At 42.4% G+C, this 17,343-nt stretch overlaps 1 protein-coding gene across 2 annotated transcripts in view; it reads left to right on the plus strand.

Annotated features, from left to right (window-relative positions):
* YME1L1 (YME1 like 1 ATPase) overlaps positions 1 to 17,343 on the plus strand; it is a 49,158-nt gene that overhangs the window by 17,498 nt on the left and 14,317 nt on the right. For both annotated transcript variants that reach the window (XM_073629819.1, XM_073629820.1), the window contains exons 4-13: positions 2,023 to 2,115; positions 6,488 to 6,597; positions 6,718 to 6,868; positions 8,313 to 8,396; positions 9,111 to 9,193; positions 11,556 to 11,646; positions 11,974 to 12,126; positions 15,535 to 15,667; positions 16,192 to 16,254; positions 17,206 to 17,318. In XM_073629819.1, the coding sequence (XP_073485920.1) occupies positions 2,023 to 2,115; positions 6,488 to 6,597; positions 6,718 to 6,868; positions 8,313 to 8,396; positions 9,111 to 9,193; positions 11,556 to 11,646; positions 11,974 to 12,126; positions 15,535 to 15,667; positions 16,192 to 16,254; positions 17,206 to 17,318 (1,074 nt within the window). The remainder of the gene's footprint in view (positions 1 to 2,022; positions 2,116 to 6,487; positions 6,598 to 6,717; positions 6,869 to 8,312; positions 8,397 to 9,110; positions 9,194 to 11,555; positions 11,647 to 11,973; positions 12,127 to 15,534; positions 15,668 to 16,191; positions 16,255 to 17,205; positions 17,319 to 17,343) is intronic.

The raw sequence follows: 17,343 nt of genomic DNA on the forward strand, positions 1-17,343 counted from the left end.
TTGGAGAACTAACCACAGATCTTCTGTAGATGTAGGCTGCCTCAAATCCTTTTGTCTCTTCATGTAATCACAGACAGACTCTATGATATTGAGATCAGTCCAGAGTCCTATGTTTCTGTACATAGTGGAGTCGGTTAGCTTTGATTCCATGTCCAATGCACAATATGGGGTGCAGGGGTCTCTTCATGTAATTCCAGACAGACTTGATGTTGAGATCAGGGCTCCTGTGGGGGCCAGACCATCACTTTCAGGACTCCTTATTCTTCTTTACGCTGAAGATGGCTCTTAATGACATTGGCTGTATGTTTGGGTCGTTGTCCTGCTGCAGAATAGATTTGGGGCCAATCGCACACCTCCCTGATATGGCATGAATGGATAAGTGTCTGCCTGTTTTTTTCAGCATTGAGGTCACCATTGATCCTGACCAAATCTCCAACTCCATTTGCAGAATTGCAGCCCTAAACGTGCAAGGATACTCATTGTATCGCTCTCCAGCCCTTCGGCAAACAAATTGCCCCCTGCTACAGCCAAATATTTCAAATTTTGAATCGTCAGTCCAGGGAGCCTGCTGCCATTTTTCTGCACCCCATATTGTGCATTGGACATGGAATCAAAACTAAGCGACTCCACTATGTACAGAAACATAGGAACTGGGGTGAAAAAATGGCAGCAGGTACTCTGGACTGATCTCAATATCATGGAGTCTGTCTGTGATTACATGAAGAGACAGAAGGATTTGATGCAGTCTACATCCACAGACAATCTGTAGTTAGTTCTCCATGATGTTTGTAACAACCTACCTGCTGAGTTCCTTCAAAAACTGTGTGCAAGTGTGCCTAGAAGAATGGATGCTGGTGTAAAGGCAAAGGGTGGTCACACCAAATTTTGATTTTGATTTCTTTTCTGTTCATTTAATTTGCATTTAATTGATTAAAATGAACACTTCTATTTCTGAAAGCATACCTAATTTACTGCATTTTTTTTCACACCTGCCTAAGATTTGCAGAGTACTGTATATGTATATAAATCTGGCACATATAGTTTAGGGTGTAGCTGCGTGGGAGTAAAAATTGTTGGTTTCATAAGTTCTCAGATGTTTTACTATGTTTTTTTGAAAATCAGTTTTTGGGAATAGACAAAGGGAAACTGCAGGTCAGCAAACGGCATAATGCAGAAAAATATCAGAGTGCACCATAATTCAATAATGGCCCTGTGGTATGAGTGGAAGTCTTGTGAAATCCTACCTGGCGTAAATGGGCCCTTCTCTTGTAAAATGTAACACTTTAAAAATAAAATGTATTCAGCAATGTTAGTTTGTGGTGTTTCCTAATTAAATTTTTTTTTATATATATATATTTTTTTTTTTTTGCAAACCATTATGTAAGAATTTAAAAAGGATATTTTGAGCTGGATGTATTAATAGATGGTTGGTATTAGAGGAACTGCAGTCTGCTAACATAATTTATAATAAAAACATCTTTGCCATTCTGAAGCTTCCCACCAACCACATTGCATATTTTATATATACTGTGATTCTGTACTTGCCAAATATTCTGCAGAAAACTCCCTCCACTAAGTCTGGTTGCATCCATTTTAACTGTGAGCAGCTGAAGCTGCTGCCTGTTCACTTCCTGGACTTACACAGAGGCACACCTCCAGGTCTCCAGCTCTGGAGCCCTGCAGCTCTCATTGGCCCGCTTATGACCCGTGTCGCCCCCCCCCCCCTTCCTGGCAAACTCTCACGAGAGTGAGATTGAAATCTGTGCATTATGTCATAAGCCTAGGCTTTTTACCAGACAAACAGGAAGTGGGCTGTATAAGGTATTTACTGGCAGAAAAAAAATGTTTTACTATCCAAAGTTAAAACAAGCAGAAGATTTAATAGATGGAAAGTTGAAAAAATAACTGAAGGTCTGCTTTAAAATGTGTGTGTGTGTGTGTGTGTGTGTGTGTGTTGTGTTGTGTTTGTGTTTGGGTTTTTTTGTTTTTTTGTAAAGTACAATTTCACATCTTTCATTGAAGGCTATCCCAGCACTGTAAATGCTTTGCGTCCGTACCACCAGCAGCAGATGAGCCCACTGAAGCAAGTTTGTGCAGACCTGCAGCATTGGCCAGGTAAATGCTGAATTTTCTCTTTTAGTAACATTTGTGACTTCTTTACAATATATTGGTTTACACCGTTTTGGATTACCATGTCAGTACAAAATATCTATCAGTTTAGTGCAAAAGATTTAAAATGGCCCCGGGCATGAGCAACAAGCTGACAACTCCCATTCATATGGAGGCAAGACCACAATCTTCGGGGGCCATTACCTGTCATCTCTCTTGACTTTTGCTGTCAAAGCTTGACTCCGTTACAGTAATGGCCAGCATTGCATTGCATTGTCCACGTTCGTCTTGCATGCTTTTTATTATTATAGATGATAATGAGACATGAGAGATATTGGAGACATTGAGGCTTTCCTCCTAGCAAACCCCCCCGTTTTAAAATTACTGGCTGCCTGGCTATACTAATCCATTGGAACAGCAAAGCCCACATTCATTAAACAAACGTGATGCACAGAAGGCCTAAAATGGTAAAGGTGACTCTAGCTACCACATTTGCCTCCAAATCTGGGCTGTCCCCTACAGTACTTCATCTCAGCACTAGATGTCACCAGTCTTCTGGGTTGAATGACTCCCAGCATTATGCATCCTGCCTCCTGAGCACCCAGGCCCTCATAATGCCAGTCTGGGCTTACAATACTCGGACAGAGTGGCACTCAGAAATCATGTTAGCACAGCAGTGCTTAAAACTGAAGAAGAGGAAGGATCTGTGATGTCAGTAATCCAGCCAGGAGACTAGTAGTAAAGATAAGTATAATTGTGTGTGTGTATATTTAAAAAAAAAAAAAGGTGGTTGATGGTTGTGTTCAGAGGGCCAGAGAATGAGAAGTTAGGCTTTAACCCAGAGCAAGCATGCATTTAGGGTTGAAAATTAGTTTGTCAATTTCACAAATATCACAAAGAACAACATAAGTTACAACTTGGTGACAGCCATTAGTAAACATAGGTAATGAGTCAGCCTGTAGGCTATCGCCCATAGCTTGACTCCCACTAACAAACAATGCATTGTAAGGGTTGACAACTGTCATCTGTTGCGAGGAGTAGCTCTGGCTGGAGAGCCTTGGTCATAATAAAACTATGGAGGAATAATTAAAAAAATAACAGGGGAAATCAAATAAAAGTGGGAGGTGGCCCAAGTAAGGGCGTAGATTGAGTGAGAGAGGGAAGTAAATAAGGGCAGAAAAGATCATAGAGGAGAGAGAGAGAGAGAGAGCTGCTGGGGAGACACTCGTAGAGAGAGGTAGATAATGGACAGAGGGTGGGAAACCAATGGATAGACACCTCAACCCTCCCTATGGTTAGGCTGCTTATTGGGGTGACCCTGTCGGGATTGAGAGCATACTCGTGAGGGTATCTGAAGCGGAGCCAAATGGACCACAATACCTTGTACTTATCAAAGGTGGTGATGTCTAAAGCCAACATCTCCTCCATTCTCATAATATCGTTCATGGTCTAAACCCATCGTGACAAGGGAGGAGTGGGGGTTGTCTTCCAAAATGATGGAATGAGCTATCTTGCTGAAGACATAAAAAAAAAGGAGGAGATTCCGTTTCTGCAATGTTCTAAACCCAGGTAGTGTCGAGAGGAGGGCAATCATTGGGGTAGGCGATAACGTGTCTTCATAAATTTTATTGTAACATTCAAATACCTGAGTCCAGAAGGGGTGGATCCTCTCATATTCCCACCAGACATGTAGATAGGTCCCTGTAGCAGAGTTACAGTGGCAACAGGAGGCTGGAGTTGCATGAAAATTTTTGTGTAACGTGGCGGGGTCCCTGTACCATCGAGACAGGAATTTTGTAGTTCTTTTCTTGGGAATAGCAGGATATCGTTGACTTGTGGGTAAAATTTAAATTAGGTCTGCCAATCCACTCTGGAGATGTCCTTTCCCAGGTCTGCAGACCACATCCTAATGTAAGGTGGTAAGTCGTCATGTGTAAGGGCTTGTAGGAGACTATATAGGGATGAGAGAAGATGTCTGGGCGTTACAGAGAGGGAGCACAGCCTTTGATATTCAGTATAGGAGTGGTGTATTTGGGAGGAAGCATATAAGCGTTTTGTGAATGTGGATAAGTGAAGGGTGGTAAGCCAGTCGCGAGAACCTGCTAGAGTAGTTGGTGTCCCTTGTAATGGGTGTACAAAAGAATGTGCTTGTGGCCACTCGGGGCATTTGAAACCGGTGGTCTAACAGAGAGGTCAATGGGTAAGGGTCGGAAGACAGAATGGAGCACAATCCCCTGTTATACCAGAGTCCAAGGGTGGCAAGTGTCAGCGGTGAGGAGGTGGATAGGTGGGCAAGGTCGTTTCTGTATCCCCATAGAAGAGCCCGGAGGTCTACAGGGGCCAAATCATGCTATACCATGACGGAAGCTTTCAGGAAAGGACGGGGAAACCACTCTAGAATGCGCGCCATGTGGGTGGCTTTATAGTAAATCTCTGGCAGGGAGACCCGCCCCACCCTGTAGCTTCGGAAGGGTGAGTAGCTTGTACTTCACCCTAGGTATCCCGCGGTTCCACATGAACCGGATAGCGAGGGATCGTAGAGAGACAAAGAAGAACTTTGGTACCATGATGGGGATTGTTTGAAAAAGGTACAGTAGTTTGGGCAGGGTGTCCATCTTAAGAGTTAATTCGCTTGAACCATGGCAAAGGGGAACCTCCCCACTCTTCTAAGTCTTTCCATATGCGGGAGAGTAGGGGAATATAATTCATTGAAAATTAAATTGGAGAGATTGGAGGGTATAGTAACCCCTAGGTAGGATATGCCTTTTGTTTACCTCTACGATGTCCTCATTGCGAACGAACTTCTCTTTCCAATGGCGGAGAGGGAGATACTGAGAGCCTCTGTTTTGGATATATTGAGTTTGAAATTACTAAAGGAGCTAAAACGATGGAATTCCAGGAAAAGTGATGGTAAGGAGGTATGAGGGTGTTGTAGGTTGACCAGGAGATCATCAGCGTATAGAAACAGCTTGTGATGGGAGGAGGGTGTTAGAACGCCTCTGAGGAAGTGCCATTTACTAATATAGAGGCAGAAGGTTGGGAGTACAGGGACATCACCCTGGAGATAAAAGATGTTCCTAATCCTAGTTGCTCTAGTGAGTCGTAGAAATCTCCAATTGACTCTATCAAACGCCTTTTCGGCATCAAAGGATAGGAGGCAAGCTTTCAGATTTTGGCGCTGGATAAATGAGATGGTGAATTGTTTTGGTGGTATTGTCCCTTGCCTCAGGACCGGGAACAAATCCCACCTGATCTTTGAGTCACCCCTGGAAGAAGGAGATAAGCGATTAGCTAATACGTTTGCAAACAGTTTAAGGTCTATGTTGAGCAAAGATATTGACCGATAGCTGCTACATTGGGGTGGACCTTTGGCTTAAGTATAATAGAGACATTTGCAGATAGTGACCCCTTAGAAGGCAGGTGGGAGTCGTCTATGGCAGCAAGCATGCATTTAAAGTAAATGTGAACCTCACCTTGTAAAACAACTCATTCAGTTTAAATGTAGTTTAATACATACTTTTTTTTATGATCACATGACCTCTTTTCTCAGCTGCGGAAGGGGCTTAGAAAGGTGGGGGTTTGAGACTGCATGGTGGTGTCAGCAGAAGGTAGAGTCACAGTGAAGAGCTGTGCAGGGGGCATGTCAGCACAAGTCATAGCCATTGGAGGACAGGCAGGATGTGCTACCAGCACAGTCATAAATTGACCACACTTCTGGGGAAAACCAGTTATTTCACAGGGAGTAATACAAAGTGAACAGGATACTTTTTAACACATGTAGATGGTACAACATTCACATCAGGGATATAAAATTTTAGGGTATTTTAAAGAGGTGCTTCAGGCTCCTGCAGAAAAAAAAGTAAGCGTCAGCAGCTACAAATAGTATAGCTGCTGACTTTTAATATTAGGACACTTACCTGTCCAGGAACCAGTGGTGTCTTCACCCAAGCTAATTTTCAGTCGGCTATTGGGTACTGCCGCCACCATCTGCACTAAGGGATACTGTCAGTAAAGCCTTGCGGCTTCACAGCCAGTTACCTACTGCACACGCTGTCCGCTCTCATTGGGCCGGCTGCGGAGGAAGTGGGAGCGGTTACCTATCAAAACCAGGTACCCGCTCCCCACCACAAGGTGCCAAATGTGGCAGCGGAGGGGGAGAGGAGGCAGACAAGTGGCGCTTCCCCTTTTGGGTGAAGCTCCACTTTCAGGTTTCTGCAAATGTGATCCACAATAATTATTGATGCCAGAGACGACTAGCCTTCCATCAGTTTATATATAACTATATTTATTCTAATATGGCAGCTCTATATTTTATCTCCTGACCTTCCCTTTTTTTTTTTTTATTATAAATGATAATTATATTTGTTTTTTATCGAAGTATATACACAGTCTCGCGGATTCAAGACTGTCCACACAAAAGACAAACGGCTTCAGTCAACCTCTGAGCGGATTGCGGCCACTGAAAGATCTGCACCCTCCTTTATGAAGGTATATCTGAATGCTTAACTATAATTAAACATGTTGCTTCCAGATTAGTGTTAAAGTACTTTTCGGCATGTAGAAAAGAAGAATGGTTCAGCAAAAGACTTTTTTTTTGTGTTCCTTTAGGGATTTTTGATGCGAGACAGGATTCCAGATGTGGAAAACTTGGACAAGATTGTGAAAAGTAAGAATGTCCCTGAAGGACAGCAGGAAGCCTTTAAGACTGGCTTTGCAGAAGGATTCCTGAAAGCACAAGCTCTCACTCAAAGGACTACAGGTAATCTGGGACAACTGACTGTATCTGTTGCCATGCTTAAGCATTACTTTTTAGAGTTTTGTACTTCCGATTTATTCCATGCGTATGCTCAGCTGAACATGTCCCGTCCCCTCCGTGATTAATGTCAACTGCTGTGTGTTGATATATTTGCTTTTGTATTGTTATATAGTGTATATATGATGTAACTGGGTCCTGCATCTAAACATTCTGTGCCTCTGAACCCTTTTATTTAAATAGTCTCTAAGTCACACCAGCCCTGCAAAAATGTCTGCAGCACAATCTAAGTATACAGAATACTTTATGGCCCCATTCACAAGTGAATGGGGTTCTTGGGGATTATGTGCAGGGGTTCTTGGTGATTTGCTACAGACGGGAGCCCCATTAAAAGCAATGGGAGGCCAACAGCTCCCACAGCTGTTCACAGGCGCTCGCATGTAATTGCTCATGGATTGAGCATGGTCTGCATTCAGGGCCGATCATTCAAAGGTAATATCAGCTTGAGCAGTTAAATGCGAACGACCGCGAAAAACTGCATGAGCTTTCAGCCTCCCATTGCTTTCAATGAGGGTTCCACCTGTTAATCGCTGGGTCTCCAACATCGAATCGCTAACAGCCCCTTACCCAAGTGTGAATGTGGGCCGTTAATGTCATATAGACCTGGATTTTTCTTCACCTAGTGATTTTTCTTTTTTTTTTTTTCTTCTTTCTACTCTGTGCTTTACAAATTTTTTAAAGAGCATGCTCTCCAGCCCAGTTTCAAAATGATCCAGGTATTGAATTTTAAATTTTTTTACATATCGGGAGAATTCTTTAAAAGAGAAGTATGGGAACTTTTTTATTTATTTTTCCCCCTTTATACTTAGGTGGATGCAGCATGGGTCCGATGCTGTATCTGTCCCCCGACACCTCTCAACTGAAAACCGAGCGGTCGAACATCGCTGATCAATCTTTTCAGAGCTCCGTGTGTAGAGAGCTGCAGACTGTCAGTCACAGCTCTCTGTTTTTCTCCCCCAGCGCTTATTGGAGCGCTGAGCTATGGAGGAGGTAGAGCGGGCCGCTTCGGGTTCTCAGCAGTTTGCTGAGAGCCTGAGATGGGTGTCAGTCCAGGCACTTGGTGGATCCAGACCTTATTGTTGCGATGACGCGGTGCCTGGACTGAAATCTGTGGCGTCAGCAGAGAGCCGACTTCAACCCACTCTCTGAAAACAGGTCACAGGCGTGCAAAACGAATTGCACTACTGTGACCCATAGGAGAAGCCCAGCCAAACGAGCTTTGGCTGGACTTCTCCTCCTTTTAATGAATATCTTTTTAAATTGGTTATTAGAAAATTGAGAATTGGAATGCGAAAAATTTAGAATGAAAATAACATTGGTTAACTTTCATGTTCTTGATAAGCTGCTAGTTGTTTCTCCTACCCATCTGGTCTTTTTAATCTTTTTTCAGAGTCACTGAAGAGGACACGGTACATGCTGCTAGCTGTGATAATAATTGGACTATACGGCTTATCCAAAACACCGTTTTTGTCAGGTACTTTTTTTTTTTTTTTTTTTTTTGCGCGTAACTTTAAAATGGTTCTAAAGTCTAGGTGTTTTTTACCTTTTTAATACATTCCCTGCATTAAGGAAAAAAAAAAAACCTTCCTAACCCCCCCCTCCTCCCCCCTCCAAACGCAACCTGACACCTCTCACGATACAGTGCTGTCCCCACCGGCAGCTCCGCTCTCTGGATACACTGAGAGCAACGGGAGCCATTGAGGAGTTTGGCTGAGCCTCACTTTGTGTTTATGGACGCATTCAGCCCAGCTTGAGAATGTGCACCCTGGCTATGGGGGCACCCACAGAAAGAAGGAGCGGACAGCACCGACAGCCAAAGAAAAGTTAAGTGACAGAGGTAAGTATAACATCTTTTTTTTTTTTTTTTTTTTTTTAATTTTAATTAAAAAAATGCCTTTAGAACCACTTTAAGGTTTGCAATTTGTTCAGTTGTAGCTTAATAAATAACTTGTTACTGTATAATAATAAGGTGGTCTGCTCAACTAATGCTTCATGAACACATCCTTTGCAGAATCTGTGCCATAACAATAATTCTACCGGTTCTAAACTTCTTAAAAATGTTGAAAAAAGGCAAAAGTGTAATGTTTGCTGCAATCCTCACAGTGCTGATGAACGTTAACCTAGTGCTCTATATTTTTCAACCCTTTCAATTTTAGTCTTAAAATAAAAAAATTTCATTATATTGCAGTCCGTTTCCGGGCATCGTCTGGCCTTGATGCAGCTGTAGATCCAATTCAGATGAAAAATGTAACGTTTGAGCATGTAAAAGGGGTAAGTATGATTTGATCTTTGTTAGGGCTGGGGCTCTTCTTTTGGTGGTATTTGATCACCTTTGCAGTTATTTTTTGCGCTGTAAACAAAAAAGACCGACCAATTTGGAGAGCGAAAACATTTTTTACTTTCTGCTGTAAAGCATACCCAATAAAGAGTAATAAAAAAAAATCAAATTTCTTCATAAGTTTTTAGGCCAATATGTATTCTGCTACATCTTTTTGGTAAAAAGAAATCCTAATAAGCGTATATTGATTAGTTTGCGCGAAAGTTACAGCGTCTAGACTATGGAGTATTTTTTATTTCTACTATTAATGGCTGCGATCAGTGGCTTGTAGCAGGACTGTAATATTTCAACGTACAGTCGGGTGCTTTTGACACTTTTTAGGGACGAGTGACACTAATATAATGGTCAGTGCAAAAAAAATGCACTGTCACTGTACTAATGACACTGGCTGGGAAGGGGGTTAACATCAGTGGCGATCAAAGGGTCAACTGTGTGCCTAGTCAGTATTTTATAGTGTGGGAGGTGCTTTTACCAGGGGAAGGCATGGATCCATGTCCCTGGATCCATGCTTTTCGTACTGACAGAACGGCGATTTTCCTTGTTTACATAGCTGGACCGGTGTTCTGCCTCTGTGCTGGATGATCGGCGGTTGCGATCGGCGGTTGCCAGCGGAAATTAAGTCCACGGTACCTGCAGATCACCTCCCGTTGTGATAAATGCATGCGCACCCCTAACCCGTAAGTGTCGGATCATGTACTAGGTACATGATCCATTGCAGCAGTGCCACCTTGCTGCCGTATATTTAAGTTAATACAGTCGGCAAGTGGTTAAAGCATAAAAGCAACAATCTATTGCAACCAATCAATGTTGTTTAATAGAGTCAGTTGTATAAAAGATGTAGTGAGGCTGAACTTGCATGAATTTTTACTATATATATAAACCATACCCTTGAACTTCTCTTATTTTCTCCCTTTTGGCCTGCTAAATATACTTTAAGTGTTTTTGTTATATCTGCTCATTGTACAGTAGATTTTGGTTGATATTCTGTCGCTATCATTTAAAATACACGTATGATACAAATTATAGACCCTTCATTTCTTTGTAAGTGGGCAAACTTTACAAAATCTGCAGGGGATCTAATAATTTTCCCCACTGTAAAGGGGAGGGGGGGGGGGGAGAACAGTTGACCCTGCTGGCGATCCAATGAGCTGATGGCTTGCTGTTCTTTATGCCCATGTTGCACAGTTGGCATTTAGTGGGCGTTCTTCCTAGCTATATCTGTGGACTACAGAACACCTCTCCTCTGTTATGGAGGTGAGGACAGGCACAGGTGTATTCCTAATACGTTTCCTGTCCTAGGGTGACAATGTTGCTGCTCCATGGATACAGTACAGTGAAAATGTTGTCACACTAGAGCAGGAAGTTTTTTGATTGGGGGGGGGGCAATCCTAAAATAAGAAAACTAATGAAGCTGCCACTTTTGAAGACTGGTAAGCTGCAACATATTTACATTCCTGGGTTTAGAAAAGCTTTAAGACTTGTAGTCTTATTGGTGCTCAGTGGACTAAAGCTTGAATGAATGAATGAATGAATGAGTGACTTGTATAGCGCTACCTATGCGAACTCAATCGCCTCAGGGCGCTTTTTGCTAAAGCTTGGTACAAAGGTGTGTTCTTTATTCGTTCAACCCAGCGGGCTGAATGGGGGAAAAAAAGTGACAGATCGCTATACTAACACAAGCGAGGTTAGTGCAGAGATCTCTTTCCCCACCCCCACTGTGCTATTGTGTTCTGACAGGGGAACACACTGGTCAGCGCTTGGACACATTGGCCGGTCAGATGCTATTTTTTTCAGCATGCTCGTTCGACCGAAGCCACTTGTGAGATCGGCTTTTGTCAGACAAGCAGTTGTACACACGGACTGAAAGTCGGACGGTTTCTACTGTACTAGCTGATTCGGCCCATGTGTACCCGGACTTGGAGTGGATGGTTATGTTTGAGTAGCTGCACTTTTAGCACTTCATGCTGTGCACTTCTAGGTGCAGTTGTCCCTGCTTTTTATAATTCTAGTTCTCATTGTGCCTAAACATTTCTATAGAAAAATAGACACCAGGCAGAGAAGCGGCGTGAGGTAGGTCTTAGAATTGGAGTTTATGGTCCAAAATGATTGATTGGAATTCTCTTTTGGAGAGAGCCTGCACACCCATCATAAATACTTCAACTTTTATCTCTGTCCCAGATGTCATCTTTCACTTTGGGTAATGGGTTCTAAATATAATGGCTGCTAGTTTTCTAAACGATTGGAAAGTTATTTGTGCAGTTAGGGAAAGCTCACTGTGCTTAATACTATCAACAGGTTGAAGAAGCAAAAAATGAACTACAGGAAGTGGTTGATTTCTTGAAAAATCCTCAGAAGTTCACTGTTTTAGGGGGAAAGCTTCCAAAAGGTAAGATCTACTACACATGGCGCTTTGCTTTGATACGCCTCGTGTGCCACATTTTTGACTGTAGGAGAGTGATTTTTATATTGACCCAGTGTATTAATCTAGAGGCCCCATAACCCCATTCCCATTTCATTGTAAGCCTAAATTTACCCAACTCAGTAGAGGCAATAATGCATAAAATGTAAACTTCTTGTGCATCGTTGGCATTTTAGTACACATTTATTGAATCTGAAGCATGGATGGGATTCTTCCTTTCTCAAGTCCATAAATTGCAGCTCCTTTGCTTGAGTTGTCCTCAAATGCTGTGGTTTTTTTTTTTTTTTTCTTCAGGTATTCTGTTAGTTGGACCACCTGGCACAGGGAAAACCCTCCTGGCTCGAGCTGTCGCTGGGGAAGCTGATGTTCCTTTCTATTATGCATCCGGCTCTGAATTTGATGAGATGTTTGTTGGGGTTGGAGCCAGTCGCATTAGGAATTTATTTAGTATGTTGATTTAGCTTTCCTTTTTTTTTTTTTTTTTCCTCTAATTGTTTACTTTACCTGTCCCTTCTTAATGGAAGCCTGCCCTGAGAGAAATATAGGGTTGTGGTTGCCTTTTTGCTTCTGTGCCTGGAGTCACTGATCTAGGGCAAGTATATAAAAATGAGGACTTCTGACTTGATCTTTTCTGATTTACCTTCTTGTTCATGGTAAATATTTCTAAATATTGAATTGTGTGGGTTAGCATTCCAACCAGGTAACAAGCATTTATGAAAAAGGAAATTACATTGCAAAGGCAGCCCTGTATATGTCTCATGACGGGTATACCCTTAAGAATGAATACCAATTCCCAACTGCCCTTTTAAAGCCTAATTTTTTATAAAAAAAAATTCTAGAATATTTTTATTTTAATACATGTTTTATGAGCGTATCAGGGTAAAATGAAAAGGTTACAAAGTCTGGCAATGTACAAAGTACAATGTAAGGTTGTTACATCCACAGCCATTACTATGAACAAAGCATATTCCTCTATAGTGTGTGCTTGTCTCAAGGCAGAGCACTAAGTGCAATTTCTGTCTGCTGCTTCATTCCTCTATCTGCTTCTGACAAGGTTTTCCTGACACCAAGAGAAAAAAGGTGATGGGGAAGGGAGCTCCAGCACACAGCCCTTGACAGCCTCAGCTCTGCTCCTGTATGCTGTGTGAAAGGGAGGGCGTGTCCCCTCCCTGCAGGCGGGGGAGGGGATATCCCCCTCCCTACAGGTGTGGGGGGGGGGGGTCCCTTCCCTACCCTACCCTACAGTCGGCTCTCACTAAGCTCTGCGTAGTGTGATTTCAGCTCTCTGCCACCTACTTTGGAAGCTCAGACCAGCTGTATAAATTATGTACTTTTAATGGCTGTAGAGAAGACTGCAGATGAACAGGAACAACTTATGTAGGAGGATTTGTTTCATCTTTGTATCACCTGAGGCCAGTCACTTCACTTGGCATCTGTAAGGGTTTACAACCACTTTAATTAGAGGAATTTCCTCATGGGCGGAGTATGGTAATATCTGAAATAGAAGCGGGTTAAAGGAAAGAGGGGGTAAGATAGTTGAAAGAGAGGGAGGGCACAGCATGCAGAAAAGAGAACTGAACAAAAGATAAAGGGGAAGGAAAAACTGTGTTCATAAATTTAGCCTATTTGTACCACCTTAGGCTGGGTTCACACTTATGCGATGCGCACCGTATTGCTCTGCACATCACATGCGATGTGACTTCAGCCATACAGTTTGTACGTCTCAAATCGCATCACTTTCGCATCAGAATGGTGCAGGATTTTTTTTTTTTTTTTTTTGGTCCGCACCGGAATTGGATCGCATGGATATTCAGACCCATGTGATCCGATTCCAGTTTGCACTGTGTTTTGCAAACTGATTTGGGGGTGTCATTAACTTTCTTTTGACACCCATAGTGGTTCGCAGATGTTAGTGTGAACTGCCTGCGAGTCAGATGCGATGCGGGAACACTCACAGAAATCATGCTGGTTCCCGCATCGCACCAGTGTGAACCGAGACTTGAAGGCTAACCCCTTTAAAAAATAAAATAAAATAATGCACAATTTTTTTGCAGATAAGTGCTGCGTCCTTAAAAAAAAAAAAAAAAAAAAAAAAAAGTCGGTAAAGCATTGCACCCACCATTGGCAGATCACAGATGCGTTGTCAGGATCTTTCAGACCGTCAGTATAGCGATCTGCTCGTACCTCCTTTTATATGTGCAGGTAGTTGCTGAAGTCCAGGAAGATCATCAATGAACTATGAGAGCCCTCACAGTTCATTGATAACTACAAGCCGTTAACTGCAATGGCTGGCGGTAGTTGTAGTTCATTTACAGAACTCTGCACTCTCCCCGCAGGTCCATGCTGTTTTGAAATTTTGACAGTGGTTGCGGGGAGGAGTTCCCCTGCCTGTTGTCACAAAGGGGGGTGGAGGATGCTGAATATGTTACACCCTAAGGCTTGGCTCTCACTGCTGCGACATGAGATCCAACTTGTAAGAACCAAAGTCGCAAGTCTTCAAATCGCCCCCTCCACCTTGAAACAGCTGTGACAGGTCATAAACTTGGCTAAATCTGGGCTACCTTCTTTTCTCAGCTTCTCTAGAGTTCTCTATGAACCAAGGACAGCCACCTGGAAGGACAATGATAGAGTGTGTGTGTGTGTATATGCGTGTTCCTTTGAGACCCCTGCACTAAAGGGTGTAAACTGGCAGCCCCCCCAGCTGTTGCGAAACTAGAAGTCCCATGAAGCATTGCAAGGCTGACAGTTAAAAGTATGACTCCCACAGGCAGAGACATGATGGGACTTGTAGTTTCGCAACAGCTGGAGGGCCGCCAGTTTGAGACCCCTGCTTCAGTGCCTGTATAAAGTACGTATTCGAGTCTGTCTCTAGTTGAGCAATACTTAGAATGGCAGGGGCTTTGAAGACTAAGCAGGGGATCAAAACTTATCCTACACCACAAAAGTATTTTTCTTCATGCTGTGTTGTTTGTTTTTTTTTGTGTTTTTTTTTTTTTTTTTATGTTCTTTAAATTAATGAGACCGACTTGACCATAAGAAAAGCTTTGAAGGAGAAAAGTACAGCCAAAGCTCGTTTGGCTGTGGATCATAGGAGTGCAGTTTGTACTGCACTCCTGTGATCTGTTTTCAGCAGACAGTGGACTGAAGCCTGCTGTCAGCTGACATGACAGAGCAGGTCCGGGAAAGACTGCAACTATATGGTCGAGATCTGCCCACATGCCTGGATCGGCACCCAGCTCAGCCACTAAGAGCCTGATCCCATGCTTCCGCCCCCTCCACAGCCCAGTGAACGCAGGGGGGCAGAGCAGAGAGCCAGTGACTTACTAGAGAACCAAGCAATCGGCAGTGTTTGATCGCTCAGCTCTTGGCCTTAGAGCTGGCGGAGGACAGATGCAGCATCGGACCGATGCTGCATCCACCTAGGCAAGTATGAGTCCTATACTTCTCTCAAGGCAAAAAGCAAGCTCCATTTCAAACGCTGACACTGATTTACTGAAACTGGAGGGCATGTTGAAAGTAAATTTTTACTTCTCTTGGTGAATGAGGTAAAATTAAAATTCACTTGAAAATCGTACCCAATCATAGAAAAACAGGATTATTGGATAATTAAAGTAACCACAACTTTACTTCATGCACTAAGCTAAGTGAAAACTGATTCTTGCAAGGAAAACATTCACTTTGATAGTGAATATGCTTTAGTTCATTGGTACATGGACCCCAGAGTGTGCTAAAAATGGTGTAACTAATTCTTTAACACTGTGGTGGTTGATTATATACAACGTATTGAGTATATCTAATTACACAGCAGTTGCAAATGAAGGGAATATACTAATTTAACTACGTTTTTATTAACAGGAGAAGCTAAGGGTAATGCACCCTGTGTTATATTTATCGATGAGTTGGATTCAGTTGGAGGTAAAAGGATTGAGTCTCCCATGCACCCATACTCCAGGCAGACAATAAACCAACTGCTAGCAGAAATGGATGGGTAAGCTTATCAGTATTCATTTTGTACATATGTGTTTATGGCTATCTGATTTATAACTGAATGTAAGAAGTATTTATATTTTTTTTGTGTGCGCTTTTAATTATAAGAATAGTGATAGCACAATGCATGGTTACAGGCTACACGTATTGGGATCAGATACAACACAAAAAAGCACCGCTCTGATCAATGAGGTGAAATGATATTCAATAAAAGTCAACTGTTTCTTCCCAGGTGCTCAGGCTCAGATGTCCTTCCACACATCCATGTAAAAGCAAACGGCTAACGCACATTTAAGACAGAAACCATAAAAAAATAAAAAATATACACACACGTGTGTGTGTGTGTGTGTGTGTGTGTGTGTGTGTGTGTGTGTGTGTGTGTGTATGTATGTATGTATATATATATATATAATGTGTGTGTGTGTGTATATGTATAGATATATCCCCTTTTAATAAATAAAAACTACTGATTTTGCTGTTGTATCATCTCACCGATTTTTTATTTTTTTTTTTCTCTTGTTATAGCTTTAAGCCAAATGAAGGCGTTATAATCATTGGAGCAACAAATTTCCCTGAAGCCTTGGATAGGTACGTAATGAAGTAAATGTTTTAACAAATTGGATCTAATTTTATACCGCTTTAAATAAGGAAATCTAAAACTGCAGTATAACTTTTGTACTAGAAATCTGATACGTAACCAACATCTACGTCAGCCAGGAGACAGTCATTTTGCTCTGTTGGTTTTTCACATGTTGTGGCGTGTTGGCTGTAGACTTAACGCAGACTGAAATTAGCAAAAAAAATGTACTTATTGTGTCTAAAGTTCAAAAAGGAATTCTTTCTAGACAATGCCTGCGTTAAATGTATAGGGCAATGTATACTTCCGACATCTCTAAAATGCACAGGAGTTGCATTAGTGTCCTGCACTCAGTGAATACCGCATTTATATAACACGCACTTTCTTCCCCCTGGAAATCGTGGGTGCGTGTTATACACCGATCCCTGCTGTCTCTGAGCTGCGATCTCCTGTGTACCCGGCACTCTGTCACTCACAGCCACGCCTCCTGGCCCCCGCATTGGGCCACTGTTCTGTCTATCATATGAGCAGGACCAGGAGGCGTGGCTGTGAGTGACGGAGCGCCGGGTACACAGGAGATAGTGGCTCTGTGTAATTCAGCAGTGCTCGCTCCTTCCTCTTCCCTTGGAGACAGCAGGGATAATCCAACACTGGCGAGGTTGCAATGATCGGAAAGGTGAGACTGCAGATGGGCACTGAGCAGGGTGCATTGATGAGCTGTCACCCTAATTTTGCTTCAGAGTTCTTTATTTAAAATGTAAGTTTTTGTTTTTGTTTTTGTTTTTTTCTTTTTTATACTTGCCTCCTACCTAAAATTGTGGTGCATGTTATACTCCTGTGCATGTTATACACTGATAAATACGGTAATCATGTATATCGGGGTATCAGTGTATTGCTTTCATGGTTGTATTTGTTGTTTAGAACATGGTTTTTAAGGCTTTCATTGTGTTTCATTTTTCTAGTGCATTGGTGAGACCTGGACGCTTTGACATGCAAGTCACAGTTCCCTTGCCTGATGTGAAGGGTCGTTCCGAGATTATCAAATGGTACCTCAACAAAATCAAATATGATGAGTGTAAGTTTACTTATTTCATACTTTT

The sequence above is a fragment of the Aquarana catesbeiana genome, linkage group LG05 (genome assembly GCF_042186555.1).
Source record: "Aquarana catesbeiana isolate 2022-GZ linkage group LG05, ASM4218655v1, whole genome shotgun sequence".
Taxonomy (NCBI): Eukaryota; Metazoa; Chordata; class Amphibia; order Anura; family Ranidae; genus Aquarana; species Aquarana catesbeiana.